Below are 15,963 nucleotides of genomic sequence, written 5' to 3'. Positions count from 1 at the left end.
GTTTTCTCTTTTGCTTGCTTGCTTTATTTCTCCCCAACCTCTTTCCTTCCCTTCCTTCTAAATCCACACATCCTCTCTGAGAAATGAGGCTACTGCTTCTCCCCATGTGTGAGCAGGAAAAATTCCAGTCTAACTGCCACTGGTCCCTGAAGTTGTCAAGTTCTCTGCCTTCCCACCTTTCCCTGGTATAGCAGCCAAAAGGGGCCTCCTGCTTCCTTGTTGGTACAAAGCCTCAGAAAGGAGCATTTGGGCACCTACCCTAGCCAGAGACCACCAACATCAGGCTCAAAGGGACTCTGAAATAACACAGGCATCTGGACTTCTCCAGAGAGGCAGCTTCCCTCCTGCTTCTCCCAGATGCTCCAGCAGCCTTTGTTCCAGGGCCTTTTCTGGGGGCTCAGACCCTTGTATAGCCCCAGGTGCTGAAGAATCGACTGTGGCCAGCAGGGATGCCTGAAAGGCTTACTATCCTCCACTCTGGGACAAATTCCTTGCCACCCTGTCCTCTTCCTGAGGACCAGGTCAGCAAGTGGCCCTCCCAGGGAAAGCTCTATGTCCCATGCCCAGAAACATCAAAGCAGAGCTTGGGGAAGTGGAATCATGTTTACCATGATGATCGCCACTCTGGCCCCTAGGATGTTTGAGAAACGGAAAAATAAGCGTCGCCTGCTGCCTAGGTTCCGCAGACTCAGCAGGCCCCTACTGTGACCAATCAAAAACTGCCTTTGGAAGAGACACTGACTCATTCTTTTCAACCTGCTGATTGGCTTTGAAGAATGGGCGGAGCTACTACTCCATCCTGGCTTTCCATTGGTGGATGAAAGTTCAAGGTGGGCCTCCAGAGGGTTTTTGTCCTGTGACAAAAAGGAATGTCTTGGGGATTTTTACCCCCCCTGCTTTGGAGGCCCAGGCTCAGGGCCAATTATAAGTAGGAAACCAATTTGAAGGAAAGAAGTTGGAAACGAGTTAGGGTGCCAGGTCCTGGGAGAGAGCAGCAGCCCCATCTGAGGCCTGCATGGGCCTCTGACAGACTCAGGTGCTTGTTTTAAAGGGAAAGGGCTTCCAGAATTTACCAACAGCGAGCCAGCTAGGAGGTGAGAGAGGTACTCCCCCAACAGGCCATCAGAGGGAGGGGAAATGACGGAGAGCACAGTATGCTCTTAGCATTTTTATTTTTAAAAGATTTTAAATGATTCTTCAAAGCCGAACAGCAGCAAAGTGTGGGTTTAATCGCTTAAGAGGGCTTTTCCCGATGGCTAGAATGAGGTTGCTCTCTTGCTAACCACGCGGAGAGGGAACCCACTATGCCCCAGTTCCTTCTCGCTGGTCATAAAACCATGCTCATCAATCCCACCTAAGGCCAAGGCCAGGAGCCCAGCCCTCGGTGGGAAAGGGGGTAGAACAGCCCTCCTCTTCTGCCCCCAAGACCAGAGAGGACTCTTGGGAGCCAAGAAAGGTTTAAGAAGTCTTCCTGGACAGATGCCGTGCGTAGTGAGGACCAAAGGCGCTCCGGGCAGAGCAGGTCCAGGGGCGCGGAGAGGAGATAGGGCCACCATGGGCCTTCTTCAGGGCCTTCTTGGAGCAAGGAACCTGCTGTTGGTCGTCTGCGTTCCGCTGCTGCTGCTGCCTCTGCCCATCCTCCACCCCAGCAGCGTAAGTATCCACCTGTGCCTCTCCAGGGCCTGGAGTCAGTGGGAGGGCAAACAAGGGAGATGGGGAGGCAGTGGGGTGCTTATGCAGTACCCACAAGTGGGTTATTGTGGGACTGAAGGAATGGACATGATTTTCTAGAGGAGACCAAAATGACTTCTTTCTAAAAACTGTCATATTTACTCCTCCATCTCAGTGCCAGAACCCCAACCCTCTGATATTCAGCTCAGTGGGGACAGAGTGAGGGATGAGGCTGAAATGACTAATGTGTGTTGCACAAAGCTGGGGACCAGGCAATGGATCCATAAGAAGGACACACTGGTGAGCAGTTACTCATCAGGAGTCAACCTGTGACCATCTTTATGTGAGAGCAACTAGAGACACAGGGAGACCACCTGTCATGACCCAGAGAAGGATGGGGAAGGAGGGCATGGTGGAGCCTGTGTCGGATCTGTGGTCAGATCACAGGGGGCTCTGATTATCAGAATTTGAAAATCTTGGGAACTTTCCAGAAGAAAGTTTAAGTTAGAAACAGAGCTTGATGTGTTGCCCTGGTCGGTGCATATGACCCTTTTGTTATTTTTAGCCTCTGTGTTTCTCTCTCTGTGCTCTTGAAAGACAGACATAAAATGATATGAGCCCCCAAACCCTAGACTGTGACTTAATTTTTAACCAGCATTGTTTAGCAGCATCGGCTCTGCATTTGGCTGGCCTCTGGCCTCTTGCTTTCTGCCTTTCCTTCTTCCCCTCTGTTCTATCTGTGACTTTATCCCTTCCTCCAGCTGTCACCTGCCTTGAGATTTCAGGAAGAATAAGCTAAGTCAGGCTGGTTCTGATTGTTGGGGGTGGGGTGTCTCCCTCTGCACTCCTTAAGTAACTTGGTAACCAAGATTAAGTTAAAAAGTTAAATAGAGGGGATTAGGATGGTTCTTAAAAACAAGCTGGCTTATGTCTTTAGTAAAATAAATACCCCAGCATGCCAGGCAGACGCCGAGTAGCACTGGGCTGGGATTAGCAGCTGGTGATTACTGCTGACATTTTTCCTGGGCTACTTTGTCCAAATGGACCTGATTTTTTTTTTTCCTTTTCTTTTCATGGTATTTTTTTACTCAATGTCAAGTTGATTTCAGGGAATGCTAACAAGGACACATTACCCTCGTCTCCCTAGCACTTATTAGGGAGGCCTGCTTTCCTTTAAATCAACCCCTACCTTTGGGAACCTTAACCAGTGCCCACAGGAGTGACAAATTAGGGGCCCAACACTGACTACGTCTTGTACCCATCCTTCAGCTGTTGCATCAGACTTTTAGATTCTGATATTTCATGCTTAAAACTCCTGGATGAATTTGCTTGCACTGGGCTGCCATTAAGAGAAGTGGCTGGGACCTGGGCAGGAGCACCTGACCTACAGTTTTGATGGTTCTTCAGAGTGACAAGCCACCATTACACATTAGGAGGAATCAAAATGACTTTCCCCTTTTTCTTGCCCATCTCTCTAACACAGGAGTCCAGACTGTTTATCATATTACAGAAGAAGAGGGCAGTGCTGGGGTCGTGGCTCAATGGTGGAATACTTCCCCAGCATGCATAAGACCCAGGGTTCGATCCCCAGTATCAAAAAAAAAGAAAGGAGGAAGCGAGAGGGGGCATCATCACTCAGCCATTTTTCCATGTCCCTAGTAGGGTAACACTTGCACCCCAACTTCCCAAGCTAAGTTTTACAAAGGGCCCATTGGTCATTTAGGATAGCAAATGACCAGATTTCAAGCCTCGTCCAGTGAGTGGGATATCATAGGGGTGGAAAAGGGGCAGATCCAAGGCTGAGTTAGTAAGTAACAAGTTAGGGAACATTCTACATGAGAAATGTCAATTCTGAACTCTTTAAAAAAAAAAAAAAGAGCAAAATAGAATTGACAACACTGTTTCTTAAAGACATTCCCTGAAAACCCACCAACTCCCATATTCCTTCCAGCCGCTGGCACTGAAAAGGGGCCTGGGGGTCCAAAGTGTTCTCCCTAGCGAGATAAAAGAGACTTGTCAGCTAATAGAGCAGTCCAGTCCAGCCAATATTAATTGAGCCACCTGCAAGACATGGGCCAGGTGCAGGGACATCAGACTTCTAGAATGGAACTTTGCAGAGTATCTTAGGCTGTGTGAATCCAGGCTTACCAACGGCCTTTTGAGAAGACTGACAGGGGTAAAAAGGACATGGATGTAGATTCTGTGGGTGACCTAAGTGAGCAATATCTGAAAAGACCCTCTAAAGGTATTTTTAATCCATTCTTCTGCTCTAAGGAAAATCCAGATAAAAATGTTCTTAATCCTGATGGGTGAAGGTGGCTTCCTCTGGCTCCAAATCCTAATGATATTTGCAATACTATGTTTCAGACCCATCAAACTTTCAGATTCTGATATCTTATCCTTAAAACTCCTGGCTGGATTTGCTTAGACTGGGCTGGCATCAGGATCACGAGTTCAAAGCCAACCTCAGCAACTTAGTGGGGCCCTAAGCAACTCAGCTAGACCCTGTCTCTAGATAAAATGTAAAAATAGGACTGGGGATATGGTTGAGTGCTGTTGGGTTTAATCCCTGGTACCAAAAAATAGAGAGAGAGAGAGAGAGAGAGAGAGAGGTAGAAAAGCTGGAGAGTCTATCTCAGCTTGCCCAAATCCTCTAATTCAAATCAAAAGGCACATAGTTGAGAAAGTCTTCCTCTCCGCCCTTCTACTGTTGCTGCTTGCTCCTCTTCCTCTTCTTCTTCCCCCCCCCCCATCTCTCTCTGTCTTCCTCTCTCTCTCTTTTACCTCTCTCCCTTAACTTAGGGCCTATAAGGATAAGGATCAAGACTTCCCAGTAGAGGACAGACATTCTGATCCTCTATCTTCACCTGGAATTAAGACCTGTCACTTTGTCTCTTTTCCACACAAGAGATGAGAATAAGCCAGATTGAGCTCCTTTAGGTAGTTTTAGGTCTACAGGAAAGAGGATATTTCTCTAATTTGCATTCTTTACCAAATGGAGCCATTTCCCCCCCACAATGGATTCTGTTGTCTCATCAGCACTTCCAAAAGTTTTATCTTCTCTCTGATCTTTTGGCCCCAGAGGAAATCTCAGTAGGAGCTCCAGTCAACAATCCCTGGGCCCAGTTCCCATCTCCCAAGCCAACCCCAGAATCCGTGACTCTCAGGAGGGAGCGAACCTGCCCAGCCAAACCACTTAATCCCTCCCCCCACCCCTCACTGATTACAGAGAACTTTTGTAACTTTCGTGCAAAAGCTTGAAGAGCTTGTTCTCAACTCAAGGGCTCTAAAATAGAGCAAGGTTTGTCAGGTTTCTGAAACAGCAGCCAGACCCAGGGCAGGTCAGACTTGATTCCTGATGGATTAGGACAGTGTGAAAATTGAGAAATGCACTACCAACTTGGATTTTCTCTACAACGGCCCTCTGAGGCCTGCAGCCTGGTGATGTTATCATTGCCAAGATCTTGGGCAATGACCTCCCACAAGAGTAAGCCACAGCCTTCCTCTACACACTCATCAGTGCCTCTGGGACAATCAGCATTACTAGAGGCCAAGGTTAAGGAGGAGTGGGATTTGATACTTATTTACCCTGTGCACCCCGTGGTGGCACAGTGAGTGAGATGGAGGAAAGGCTGATAAATGTCCCCACCTCTCCTTCCAGCTGGATGGCCCCTCTGTGGGAGGTGGGGTCATTCTGAGCACCATCTCTGGTCGTCACACTAGGAATATGCTACGGGGGGTACTGGGTAGAAAGCAGAGATGCTGCTCAACATCTTATGTTGCACAGGACACAAAGAATATCCAGTCCCAAAGGTCATTACAGCCAATGTTGAGAAAGGTCGATTAGGAGGTCTCCATTCTCCCTGGTCCAAAATGAGAATCTGTTCTCCATTCTCCCTGGCCCACCCTGCCCTCCCTGACTGCAACCTTCAGCTCCTTAGCAACTCTTCAAAGAGCCCCTGAGGGAGGAACTCACCCGCTCCATACTAGTACACCACCAGAGAACCTGAGATCGAACACTGAAGGGGAAAATAGCCAACCAGCTCTTGCCTAACAATTTATTGGATTAAAATTTGCCCCTGAGATGGGTGTGGTGGTGCCTGCTTGTAGTCCCCGCTACTCAGAAGCTGAGGTGAAAGGATGTCTTGAGATCAGCCTGGGCAGCATACCAAGAGCCCATCCATTAAAACAAAACAAAACAACAAAAAAAAAAGTTTACTACTGAATTGACTTGTTTTGGCAAATAGACTGAAGTAGGGGGATTTAAGTTTATTCATTCATTTTTAAAGCCATGAAGCTTTTTAGTAATTTTTTAAAATTTTACATGTTATGCCAACATAAATAAATCAAATAAAAGCAGGGCCACTGGGGTTGGGTGAGGCTGGAGAAGGGGTCTGGATTCAAGTCCTTGCTGGTCCCCCGGCATGTTTCTGAGACACACTCAGGTTTCCAGCGCTACATGAACATAGTACAGAAGCCAGCTCTTGGGTGACTTCTAAATCGCACCTCCTCCTGGTCTGCTTTTCTTCAGTCAGGCACAGTCCGAGTGCCCCCACCCCCATCCCTAATCTCTTCCACCTGTGAACTCAGGATGCTGACCTCGGAGCTCACTTGGGAACATATATCGACCCCATCTTCAACTCCCCCAACAAGCTCCAGTATCTGACTAATTGACCCCAGGAGGTTAGGTCCCAGCCCAAGTAAAGTCATCAAACTCTGCCTTGACACTTGGGTCTGGATGTTAAGCCTAATATCAACCCCTGCCCTCTACGGCTTCATGAACCAGCAGAGCTGGGTGAGATTGCGACAGTCCTGTGGCTGTTGTGCTTATCACATCTGAGGCATGGGTCCCCCCAAGAAGAGCCTTCACTTCACCCATAAAGAATGGGTCTCATCACAAATCTACCACACCCACTGCCAAGTCCACCTCTGCATCTCCCAGAGCTGAATCCTCGTGCCCAGGGGGGAGTCCAGGTGCCTACTACCTTAGCCCTGGTCTCATTCAGATGCTTGATGGCAGTGACTGTCCCTGTGACTAACCACCTCTTCTTCCCCTTCCAGGAGGCTGCGTGTGCTTATGTTTTGATCGTGACCGCTGTGTACTGGGTGTCCGAGGCAGTGCCTCTTGGAGCTGCAGCCCTAGTGCCTGCCTTCCTCTACCCGTTCTTTGGAGTTCTCCGATCCAGTGAGGTTAGACCACTTGTGATCCAGCCCTCCTCGGCTTGGGTCCTACCGAGTTGGTGTGGGAGGGATCCAGGGAAAATGAGATTCATAGAGCACTTGAGGAGGGGCTTTCTCACCCCCTGGGACCACCCTGAACACTGCCTTTGCACCTGCAATTCCAGACCCGGAATTCCCCACCTTCCAGCCCATCCTTGTCTTTCAAACTGGCTCAAAACTTGCCTCTTTCAGGAAGTATACCTTGATTAGACACATCCAATTACATCTTCAATTTGAAACCTCCTAGGAACTATATGATGGGGACCTGTGAATCATCTGTGGCTCATCTTTTCCAGCCTCTTGCTGTCCATTTTTAGTAGCCACACACAAAGCAGGAATCAGCACCCCCCCACCTGTTGTATCTCTCATTCAGAAAGCTGAGCCCATAGAAAGTAGGTGTTTGATCAGTGCTTGTTGACAGAGAGGCCTACCATGATTCCCTGGGTCCCCCAAAAAGAAAAAAAAATTCTGTTTCTTCCTCCCCAACTCCAGATTACCATGTGGATTTTCTTTACCCACTCTCTGCCTAGAGTCTGCCCCTCTGTTCACTTCCTGTGGCATTCTCAAAAGTTCAAGCAGAAGTGATCAACATTAAGCTCAGGTTGTAGCCAAATGTCAGGGCAAATGTTTATGCCTAGCACAAACAAGGAAGATGGGAACCAGCCAGAAGAGGAGCAAAACAGATGCTGGCTCTCAGTCATGAACATCTGGTTCCACTTGGGCTGTCTCATCAGGGCCCCTGGTCTCTGCTTAGTGTTCCTGATGAAGAGGTGGGAATGAGGCGTGTCAGAAGCAGAGAAGGGAGAGGAGAGGGAGCGAAGGTTGGAATTGCTAAGAGAATTAGGCGACATTCTAGAAGTGCTGCATTCATTATGGCCCTCCCAGGGCCTCTACGAGGTAGATGTTAATATTTCCAATCTACATGTGAGGGAAGAGGCTCAGGGAGCTGAGAAACTTACCTCAAATCACAAAGTAGGAAGTAGCAGAACTGGATTCAAACCTATACCTATTAGATTGCAGAGTTCACTGTATCCTAAGAAAGACATTCCATAAAGCACTGTGGGACTCCGTGGTGTTATCAGTCCATGGAATTACTACCTAGAACCGTGGGCCTCTCAGTCTCTGTGGTTTGAGGAAGGATGTCTTAACCCTGGCAAACAGAACTTTCTCAAAAGTCCCAAAGGTAGAATTAGGGGAGTGCAAATGAACGCTTTGTATTTCTACTAGGTGAACTCAAGTGACCAGTTTCTGTTTGCTTTGACCTTGGGTTTCTTTTTTTCCTTTTTGGTTTTTGGTGGCATTGAGTAAACAGAGCATCAGGCTCTCTAAAAAGAATAGGATCCCCAAACTCTCAGCAGTACCTTTGTCTCTGGAGTGTACAACCTCAACATCCTGGGGACCCATCTAAAGCTAGTCCGTGACCAGCATCACCAGTGACTTCAATTTTTCTTTCTTATCTAGAATAAAGAATAGGGAAGATGGGTTTTTGTGCATACCTAAAGGAAAAATTGACCTTAACCATGACTTTTCTTAAGAGAAGTGTACAAACTTGTGCTGCAGGTTTCCATTTAAACTGAAACCAACCCTCAGGGGGGTAAGGGGAGAAAGAAGAGGGTAGAGGGCTAAAAATGAAGTTTAGAAAGAATGGAATCCCAAGTAACATTCTAATGGAATGACTGTTCATTAAGAGAATTAATCTTTGTCTTTCTCTTCAGGCAGCCCCAAAGCCACGGGTTGGCCTTGGCCTTAAAGTAGATGATGTCTTTGTTTCTCTAAGGGCTGCCCACAGTAGGAATCCCCTCCAGCAGCCCCATCAGTCTACAGCAACTTGATGTTGCTAGGCAACAGCTATCCAAGGGTCACCCCTCTACATAGTCAGGGGGCCAAAGGACAGAGTCTGTGGGGGCAGCAGTTGGCAGGGTTAACAGGACTCTGCAGAGAAAAGAAAGAGCATCTTGAGGGATTAGGTGTTGGTACGCTGAGTGCTGGAGGGGTGAGAGGGCCTGTTTTATCATTTGAGATTTAAAAAAACCTAATCCATCCATTTGATATGAATGGCTTTGACTAGCAATGATATTCAGCAATTGGGCTACAGGGAGCAGCTTAGTCCAAATATAGTCTGTTTAACTGACCTTCTTAGCTCAGATTAATGGGAAATGCCAGGAAGTTAGAGGACACGGGCTAGAGTGTTGCATGGGCCAGTTAACTGCAGACAGAGAATACCTGCTCTGCCACCAAGGCTCCTGGGGAAACGCTGTGAGTCCCCTCATCATCTGTGTGTCACGCCCTGAGTCCAGCTCATGCTTGACCAGCCCCTGCCACGACTTGGGCCATGTATCCACTTTGGCAAGTTTTCTCCAGTTTTAAAAATCCTACTCAATTACTCTCTTTGGTAAAGACTTTCCAAAGACCTCAGTGTCAATCTCTTCCTTTTGAGCCTATTTGATGTTTTTAACTTTTAGATGGTCCATATCAGACACTCAGACATAAACTTTTGATAGACATGGGCTCTCTCCAGCAAGATTCACCACCTCCCACACACCCCCAGGATTTATGATGTCTGACAGCCCATCCGCAGCCCAGAGCCAACCCACATGGCCCTAAGCTCATGGTTCTTGAGCACAGCGTTTGTTGATTGTGTGTAACTAGTGTCATCTCTACATGAAGCCATGGGAACAGGATCCGTGTGGCTCTGGGACTGTGGCTTTTGTCCCTCGTGTTATTCATTCGACATTCTGAAAAGTGCTTCCTGAGTTCTGTATCTGCCATGTGTGAAGTGGGATGGGATGGTACCCAAGAATGACAAAAATGAAGAAGAACATAATTTCTGCACTTTCCAAGCTCATTTCTGGCCCTTCTGATGTTCCCACCCTCTGAAGCTAGACATGGGCTGTAGGGTTCTTCAGAGAGACAGAACCAACAGGGAAGTAGGATAAATACTGATGTAGATAGCGCTCGAGATAGATCCGTCAGGAGGAATTGGCTTGCTCAGTTGTGGAGGTTGAGAGATCCATGACCTGCCATCTGCAAGCTGGACACCCAGGGGAACCCATGGTATCAGTGTGGGACTGAAGGCCTGAGACCCTGGGGAGCTGATGGCGTAAATCCCAGCCCAAGAGCAGATGAGACGAGATGTCCCAGCTCAAGCAGTGAAGCTGGGAAAAGGGGGCAAATCCTCCTCCCCCACCTCAGTGGACTGGATGATGCCGTCCACATTGAGGACAGACATTCCAGTCTCACCCAGAAGCACCCCTACAGTTATACCCAGAAACCACCTTTCACCTGGGCACCCCTTAGCCCATCCAAGTTGGCACGTAACTGTAACCATCACCAGTTCATAAAATGGTTACCTTTTATGGTATTAGCTTGTCACCAGCAGGAATTTAGAATCATTTGCAAAGCTTAAAGTGCTTTCTTTCAACAGAAGGTGCTGGGAGGAGATATGAAATGAAGAAAAAAAAAAAAAAAGGCTCCTGACTTTCAGAAGTTTCTATTCGAGTAGAGAAAAAAGCATAGAAAACGTGGGAAATGCAGAAGGCTCTGCAGTAGTTACACGCTCAAGTGCCCATACTTTGACTTGGCCACTTTTTGAGTACAATCTTTCTAAAGGGTTTTATAATTTCTTTTAAAAGGAAGTAGTTAAATATAAATTACCTTTTTCCTTGGAGCCTTCAAGATTTCTTGGAGGGGGTGGCCACAGATCCTCACTCAAAGGAGGCAGTGTGGGCTAGAAGGTAGCAGAGCTGAGGAGCCTGCGTGCTGAACAGATGACCTATAGAATCTTGAGTGACGTGTTGGCATCGGCTGCAGAGAGAGCTCAAAGGAAATTTGACTTGGCACATTAGAGGATTGACAGGTGGCTAAGCAGGATGGGGGTGGCTGAGGTATGGTGACAAGAGTCGATGTTGCCTGGATGATACAATCGGCTGAAACTGACAAAATGAAGTTTAATAAGGATACATGTTAGCAGTCGATGTGAAAAGGTCCTTGGCTTTTAGCTGAGTACAGGTTTACTATGAGTCATCTATCACTACAATGTCACTGCCAAAACTTTGAGCAGTTACCGTATGCCAGCCCCTATGGGTTGTCATTTACATGCACAGTATCATTTAGTCTTCTATGAAGGAGTTATTATTTTTATCTTCATTTTACAAAGGAGGAGACTGAAGTTCAGAGAGGTCAAGTATCTTACCGAGGTTACACAGCTACTAAGTTCAAGATTGTTTGACTGCAAACTTGCAGTCTTGACCCGTGGGCAATAAATACCCAAATCTCCTGTTGAATTAACAAATGATGTGACCAGATCATCAAATTCTCTTCAAAGAGCTCATCTAGAGGTGGTTGGCCAGGAGGTAAAAAATCTGGAACCTGAGTCCCTGAGGAATGAAGAGAAGATTTAGGGGGACATGATTTGTGGCTTCTATGGCTCATCACTGGGCTCAAAGTCAAAGTGCCTCATACAGAGTGCTCTCCATTCTGGATAAGGGAAAACTCTGGAATGGGTTAGTTACCGTGTTTGATCCTCATGTTCCTGACCCTGGAAGTTGGAGCCAAATGACCACATCAGGCACACTGCAGATGGACTTTGAGCCTTGGCGGATAGGTTGAACTCTGTGTCTCTTTGACTTTAGAATTCCGTGATCTTTTTGTGTGCATCTGGCACTACTTCCCTCTGCTGCTACACAGAGCTTGGTCCTGGATTTTAGGTTTGTTTATGTTTGGTTTTTTGTTTGACTCCTTTGTGACTCTCATTATTATCATTATATCTGACTCAAAAGTCCTCTAAATGTGTTGCTCCCAATGTTGAAAACCTGGGCACAACACCCATGTCCATATAGTTAGCTAATATTTACAGTCTATAGGAGAAGAGTGCATAGGTGGGCACCCTAGGGCTCGGGTGGGGGTAGGGGCCAGAAGTAGGCAGGGGCTCAGGACCGCCGTCCAGGAAATCAGGGTCAGGAACACCTTGGGCTGTCTCTCTCTAGCCCCTTCTCGACACTCTCTCCCTCTCTCTCACCCTCGGTCCACCAGCCACATCAGTGGCCCTGCACTGCAAGCCTCTGGGACAGCTTCTAATTCCTGCCAGGGAAAGAGAGGAACAGAGGCAGCTCCCACTGGAATAGCAAACCATCTCTGCAGCAAGTGACATTTGAGTCTGGTGTCATGAATCTGTTTCCCTGTTGGCCCCTCATCTTCCTGACCCACTAGATGCCCACCCATTGCCTGGTCTGTGGTTTTCTCTATTTGTTTAAACTTGGAGGCTTTTCCTACTCCATTCTTGACCCTGCCTTTCTGGCCTCTGCTCCCCATGAAGGCTAATCCTCCTCTTGCATGCAGGCCCTTTGGATATGTAGGCTATGCATGAGGCCGACACCTGCCTGAGCCCAGCCTACCCACCATCCTGTGCCATCTGCACACAGCTTGGGCTGAGCGGCATGCCTGGGGCCTTAAGTAGAAACCTACCATCCTTGCCACCTTTGAGACCAAGTCCATGTTTCCATGGGAGAAACAACTTCCTCAGACTAGACCAGACCTTCACCCCAGGGCTCAGAGCCCAGCTCCTGCCTCAGCCTCCCCACATCTGGGCACATCTGGGCAGTTCTCACAGTCCCAAAGCAGAAACTGGGGCAGAGTAGCAGGTGTGAACCAGTGTCTCCAGCCATGCTGAGGCTAAGTGATTTCAGGATCAGGTGGGCACCTATCTGGATCTCTCTGCTTTCGATTATTGAAAGCAGGGTTTGCAAAGAATGTTTGTAGCAAACAACATCTTTTCTTTAAACCAAATCTTAGGAAACTCAATATATAAAACAGGAATAAAAATCTTACTCAATTTGGGAATGGGGGCCTAGAGAGCCAGCTACTTGGACCTTTCCCTCTTACTCTTTCTTCTCCACAGCAGCCCCTGAAGTTTCCTGAGGCAGAGGGTGTGGCTTGAAAAACCTCTGTTCTTGGCAATGCAAGAGAGGGGATGGAAAGGGTGTCCGAGCCCAGGCTGGCGCTTCCCCAGCAGAAGTGGCCTGCCTGCCTGTCCCCAGGGAAAGGCAGAGAGACAGAGAAGGCTGGCTTCGGGGCATTGCTTGGGCACTAACTAGAGTGCAGCAATAGGGGCCCCTGGCCTCACAGGGCTAAGAGGGAGCTGGCCCAGGCTTTCATTATTGCTGCTCACTACTGAGATCTAGAGGGTTCCATCACACAATTGTTGAGATGAACCAAAACTATGTGTGTTGCTTCACCACGAGGCTCCTGAGGGCTAGACACTCACCTTTTGAAGAAGGTTCCCACAATTCACTGGATTTCTTTTCTTTTCTGTTTTTATTTTGTTTTTGTTTTAACCAGAGATTGAATCCAGAGGTGCTTAATCACTGAGCCACATGCCCAGCCCTTTTTGTTTTTTTGTTTTTATTTTGGGTCTCACTAAGTTGCTTAGGGACTCACTGAGTTGATGAGGCTGGCCTTGAACTTGCCTCAGCCTCTCAAGCCACTGTGATTACAGGTGTGGGCAATTCACTGCATTTCTGAGGCGTGCCACCCGTGTCAGGAGAGTGGATACAGTCACATACACAACCTGCTGCTCTCTGGCTCCGAGTAGGGGGAGGGATTCCCACCTCCACCGTGAGTAAGTATGGTGGAAATGCAGGGAGGGTCAGGATCCAAGTTTGCAGCAAGATAGAACTGAGTTCAAATCTAGCATTGTCCCCGACCAGTCTTGAGCAAGTTCTGCAGCTCGACTGACTGCTGTTTACTCATCTCAAAAATGAGAGTAATAGAAATCCCTACCCTCTGGAGATTTATGGCAATTTCAGACTATTATGAGTACGAAAGTGCCAACTGGGAAGAACTGGTCTGTCTCTGTCACACCTCTGTGGGACAGTCCCAAGAAGGATGATCAGATAATCAGTGAACAAGACAGTGAGCTGAGGTAAACATCCAGATTTCCATTATCAAACTTTTAGGAATAGAACCACAAATTCCTGTTTTATTTTCATTTTGGGGGGATATCAGGGATTGAACCCAGAGGTGCTGAACCAGTGAGCCACATCCCCAGTCCTTTTTATTTTTTCTTTTGAAACAGGGTCTACTAAGTTGCTTAGGGCCTCACTAAGTTGTGGAGACTGACTTTGAACTGGTGATCCTCCTGCCTCAGCCTCCCAAACTACTGGGATTACAGGCATCTGCCACTATGCCCAACCTGCCTCCCATTTCCAAAACTCCTTTGAAAGATAAAAAACATAATATCTGTAGTCTCCCCTTTTCCATGGGGAGGGATGTTTCAAGATGGAGACTTGAAACCACTGGTAGTACAGAACCCTATATACATAGTTTCTTCTTATGTGCTCTGTAGTGTCTTCACATAGGGCCAGAGTTAATCTATCCATCCATATTTTATGTCGTGATGCCTCCTTCACATCTCTACTCTGTGCTTTGGAGCCATTATGAAGTAAAATAAAGGTTATATGAACCCAAGCGCTATGATACTATGACAGTGAATCTGATAACTGTGATGACTACTAAATGATAATGGGAGGGTAGTGTATATACAGTGGATATGCTGCGTGAGGGGATGATTCATCTATGTCCCCAGCAGATGAGATTTCATTGTGCTACGCGGAGAATAATGTTCAATTTAAAACTTGTGAATTATTTGTTTCTGGAATTTTTCATTTAATATTTTCTGTCCAGAATTGGCCTTGGGTAACTACAACCACAGAAAACAAAACTGTAGATGAAAGGAGATTTCTGTATCTAGAGAGAAATAAAGAATACTGTGCCCAAAGTAGTTCATCATTAACTGATGTCATTTACAGTTCCTTGACACGGGACCAGATAGTTAGCAGACCACGTTTGGCAGCTTTCTGTCCTTTCTTACCTGTGATTATAGGCTGAGTCAGAAAGTTCTTTCGAAGCTGTCACTCTTTGCTTAAGAAAATTTGGAGAAATCTTTGTCTCTTAGGTCTGCTGTTCCCTCTGACATCATGTCCTTCTCTCGATCCCTTCCTTTGCTCACGTGCTGGAGCTGATTCCTAACCCCACCCTCAGCCTCCAGCTTTGATCTCTTTTTACTCCCTTAATGGTAACATTTATCGAGCACTTCAGATGCACCAAGCACTGTTCTAAGAACCCTCAGGCACTCTTACTTAAGGCCCACGTCATGACAGATCCAGTGAACTGTGTAGCATTGCCATTGGCACTTACAAGGTTGCAGTGACAGGGTCCAGAGGTTCATTAGCTTGTCCAGTGGCCCACAACTCACCGGTGGTTCGCCATCCTCCTGCCCCAGGGCTGCTCCTCATTGCTGTACTCTACACACCTTTCCAAGGTGGCCTCCGTGAACCCATCTTTTATAAAACACAGCCCAGCTACCCCTGTGCTCTCCAAGTTCAGTGACGTGGCACATTAAGAAAACCACAGAGAAGAAAGGCGGAAAAAGCAACCAAGGTGCAAACCCTAATGTCACGAAACCCTGCACTTGACTCCCAGGAGGAGCACCCCTTGAGAATCCAACTTCTCTTCACAAACAACTCAAGCATCCTCTGTTATCTGGCTTCTGAGTCACAGAATATCGATTATAGGATATTAGAAGTGGGGAAAGGGCTGCTAAGGGCAAGGATCCTGGCAACAGCTGCAGCAACCTAACTATAGGACACAGAAAAGCATAAAATGCAGATGTGGGGCTTGGAACGGCAGCAGCCTGGACGGGTAGCTTAGCGAAAGCGCAGCAGCGTGGAGTTGCTGGCTGAGGGTGCCATCTCGGAGGGCTGGCAAGAGGCTGGAGAATGCCCGGGCTCTGTTAATAAAGGCAGGAAGGAGGCAGAACATTTCAGAAAATGATTAAGATAATCCTCAGCAATCCTGGGACTCTGGTGTTCCCTGGGGGGTTCTAAATAAGCAAGGTTTTATTGTGAGAGAAAAATCAATGGGCTAGAAAACTAACAAACAACACCACTGTGCGGGATTTTAATTTATAAAAGTGAAAAGGCAGCCCTGTGGCTTTGCTCTGAGCCCACTGTGTGCTAATGGCCTCAGACCAAATCAGCCTTTGTGGGGAGCATTTAATAACAGGAAGAGTCTCTA

At 47.4% G+C, this 15,963-nt stretch overlaps 1 protein-coding gene across 1 annotated transcript in view; it reads left to right on the top strand.

Moving 5' to 3' along the window:
- Nucleotides 1–877: 877 nt before the first annotated feature.
- Slc13a4 (solute carrier family 13 member 4) overlaps nucleotides 878–15,963 on the top strand; it is a 43,881-nt gene continuing 28,795 nt past the window's right edge. The window contains exons 1-3 of the mRNA XM_046434216.2: nucleotides 878–1,094; nucleotides 1,480–1,653; nucleotides 6,733–6,861. Coding sequence (XP_046290172.2) covers nucleotides 1,480–1,653; nucleotides 6,733–6,861 — 303 coding nt within the window. The 5' untranslated portion in view covers nucleotides 878–1,094. The remainder of the gene's footprint in view (nucleotides 1,095–1,479; nucleotides 1,654–6,732; nucleotides 6,862–15,963) is intronic.

The sequence above is a fragment of the Marmota monax genome, unplaced genomic scaffold, assembly GCF_021218885.2.
Source record: "Marmota monax isolate L192 unplaced genomic scaffold, Marmota_monax_Labrador192_F-V1.1 WCK01_AAM20220418_F8-fsc00122, whole genome shotgun sequence".
NCBI lineage: Eukaryota > Metazoa > Chordata > Mammalia > Rodentia > Sciuridae > Marmota > Marmota monax.
The sequence above is the reverse complement of the archived record's forward strand: the minus strand, read 5'-3'. Positions and strand labels throughout refer to the sequence as shown.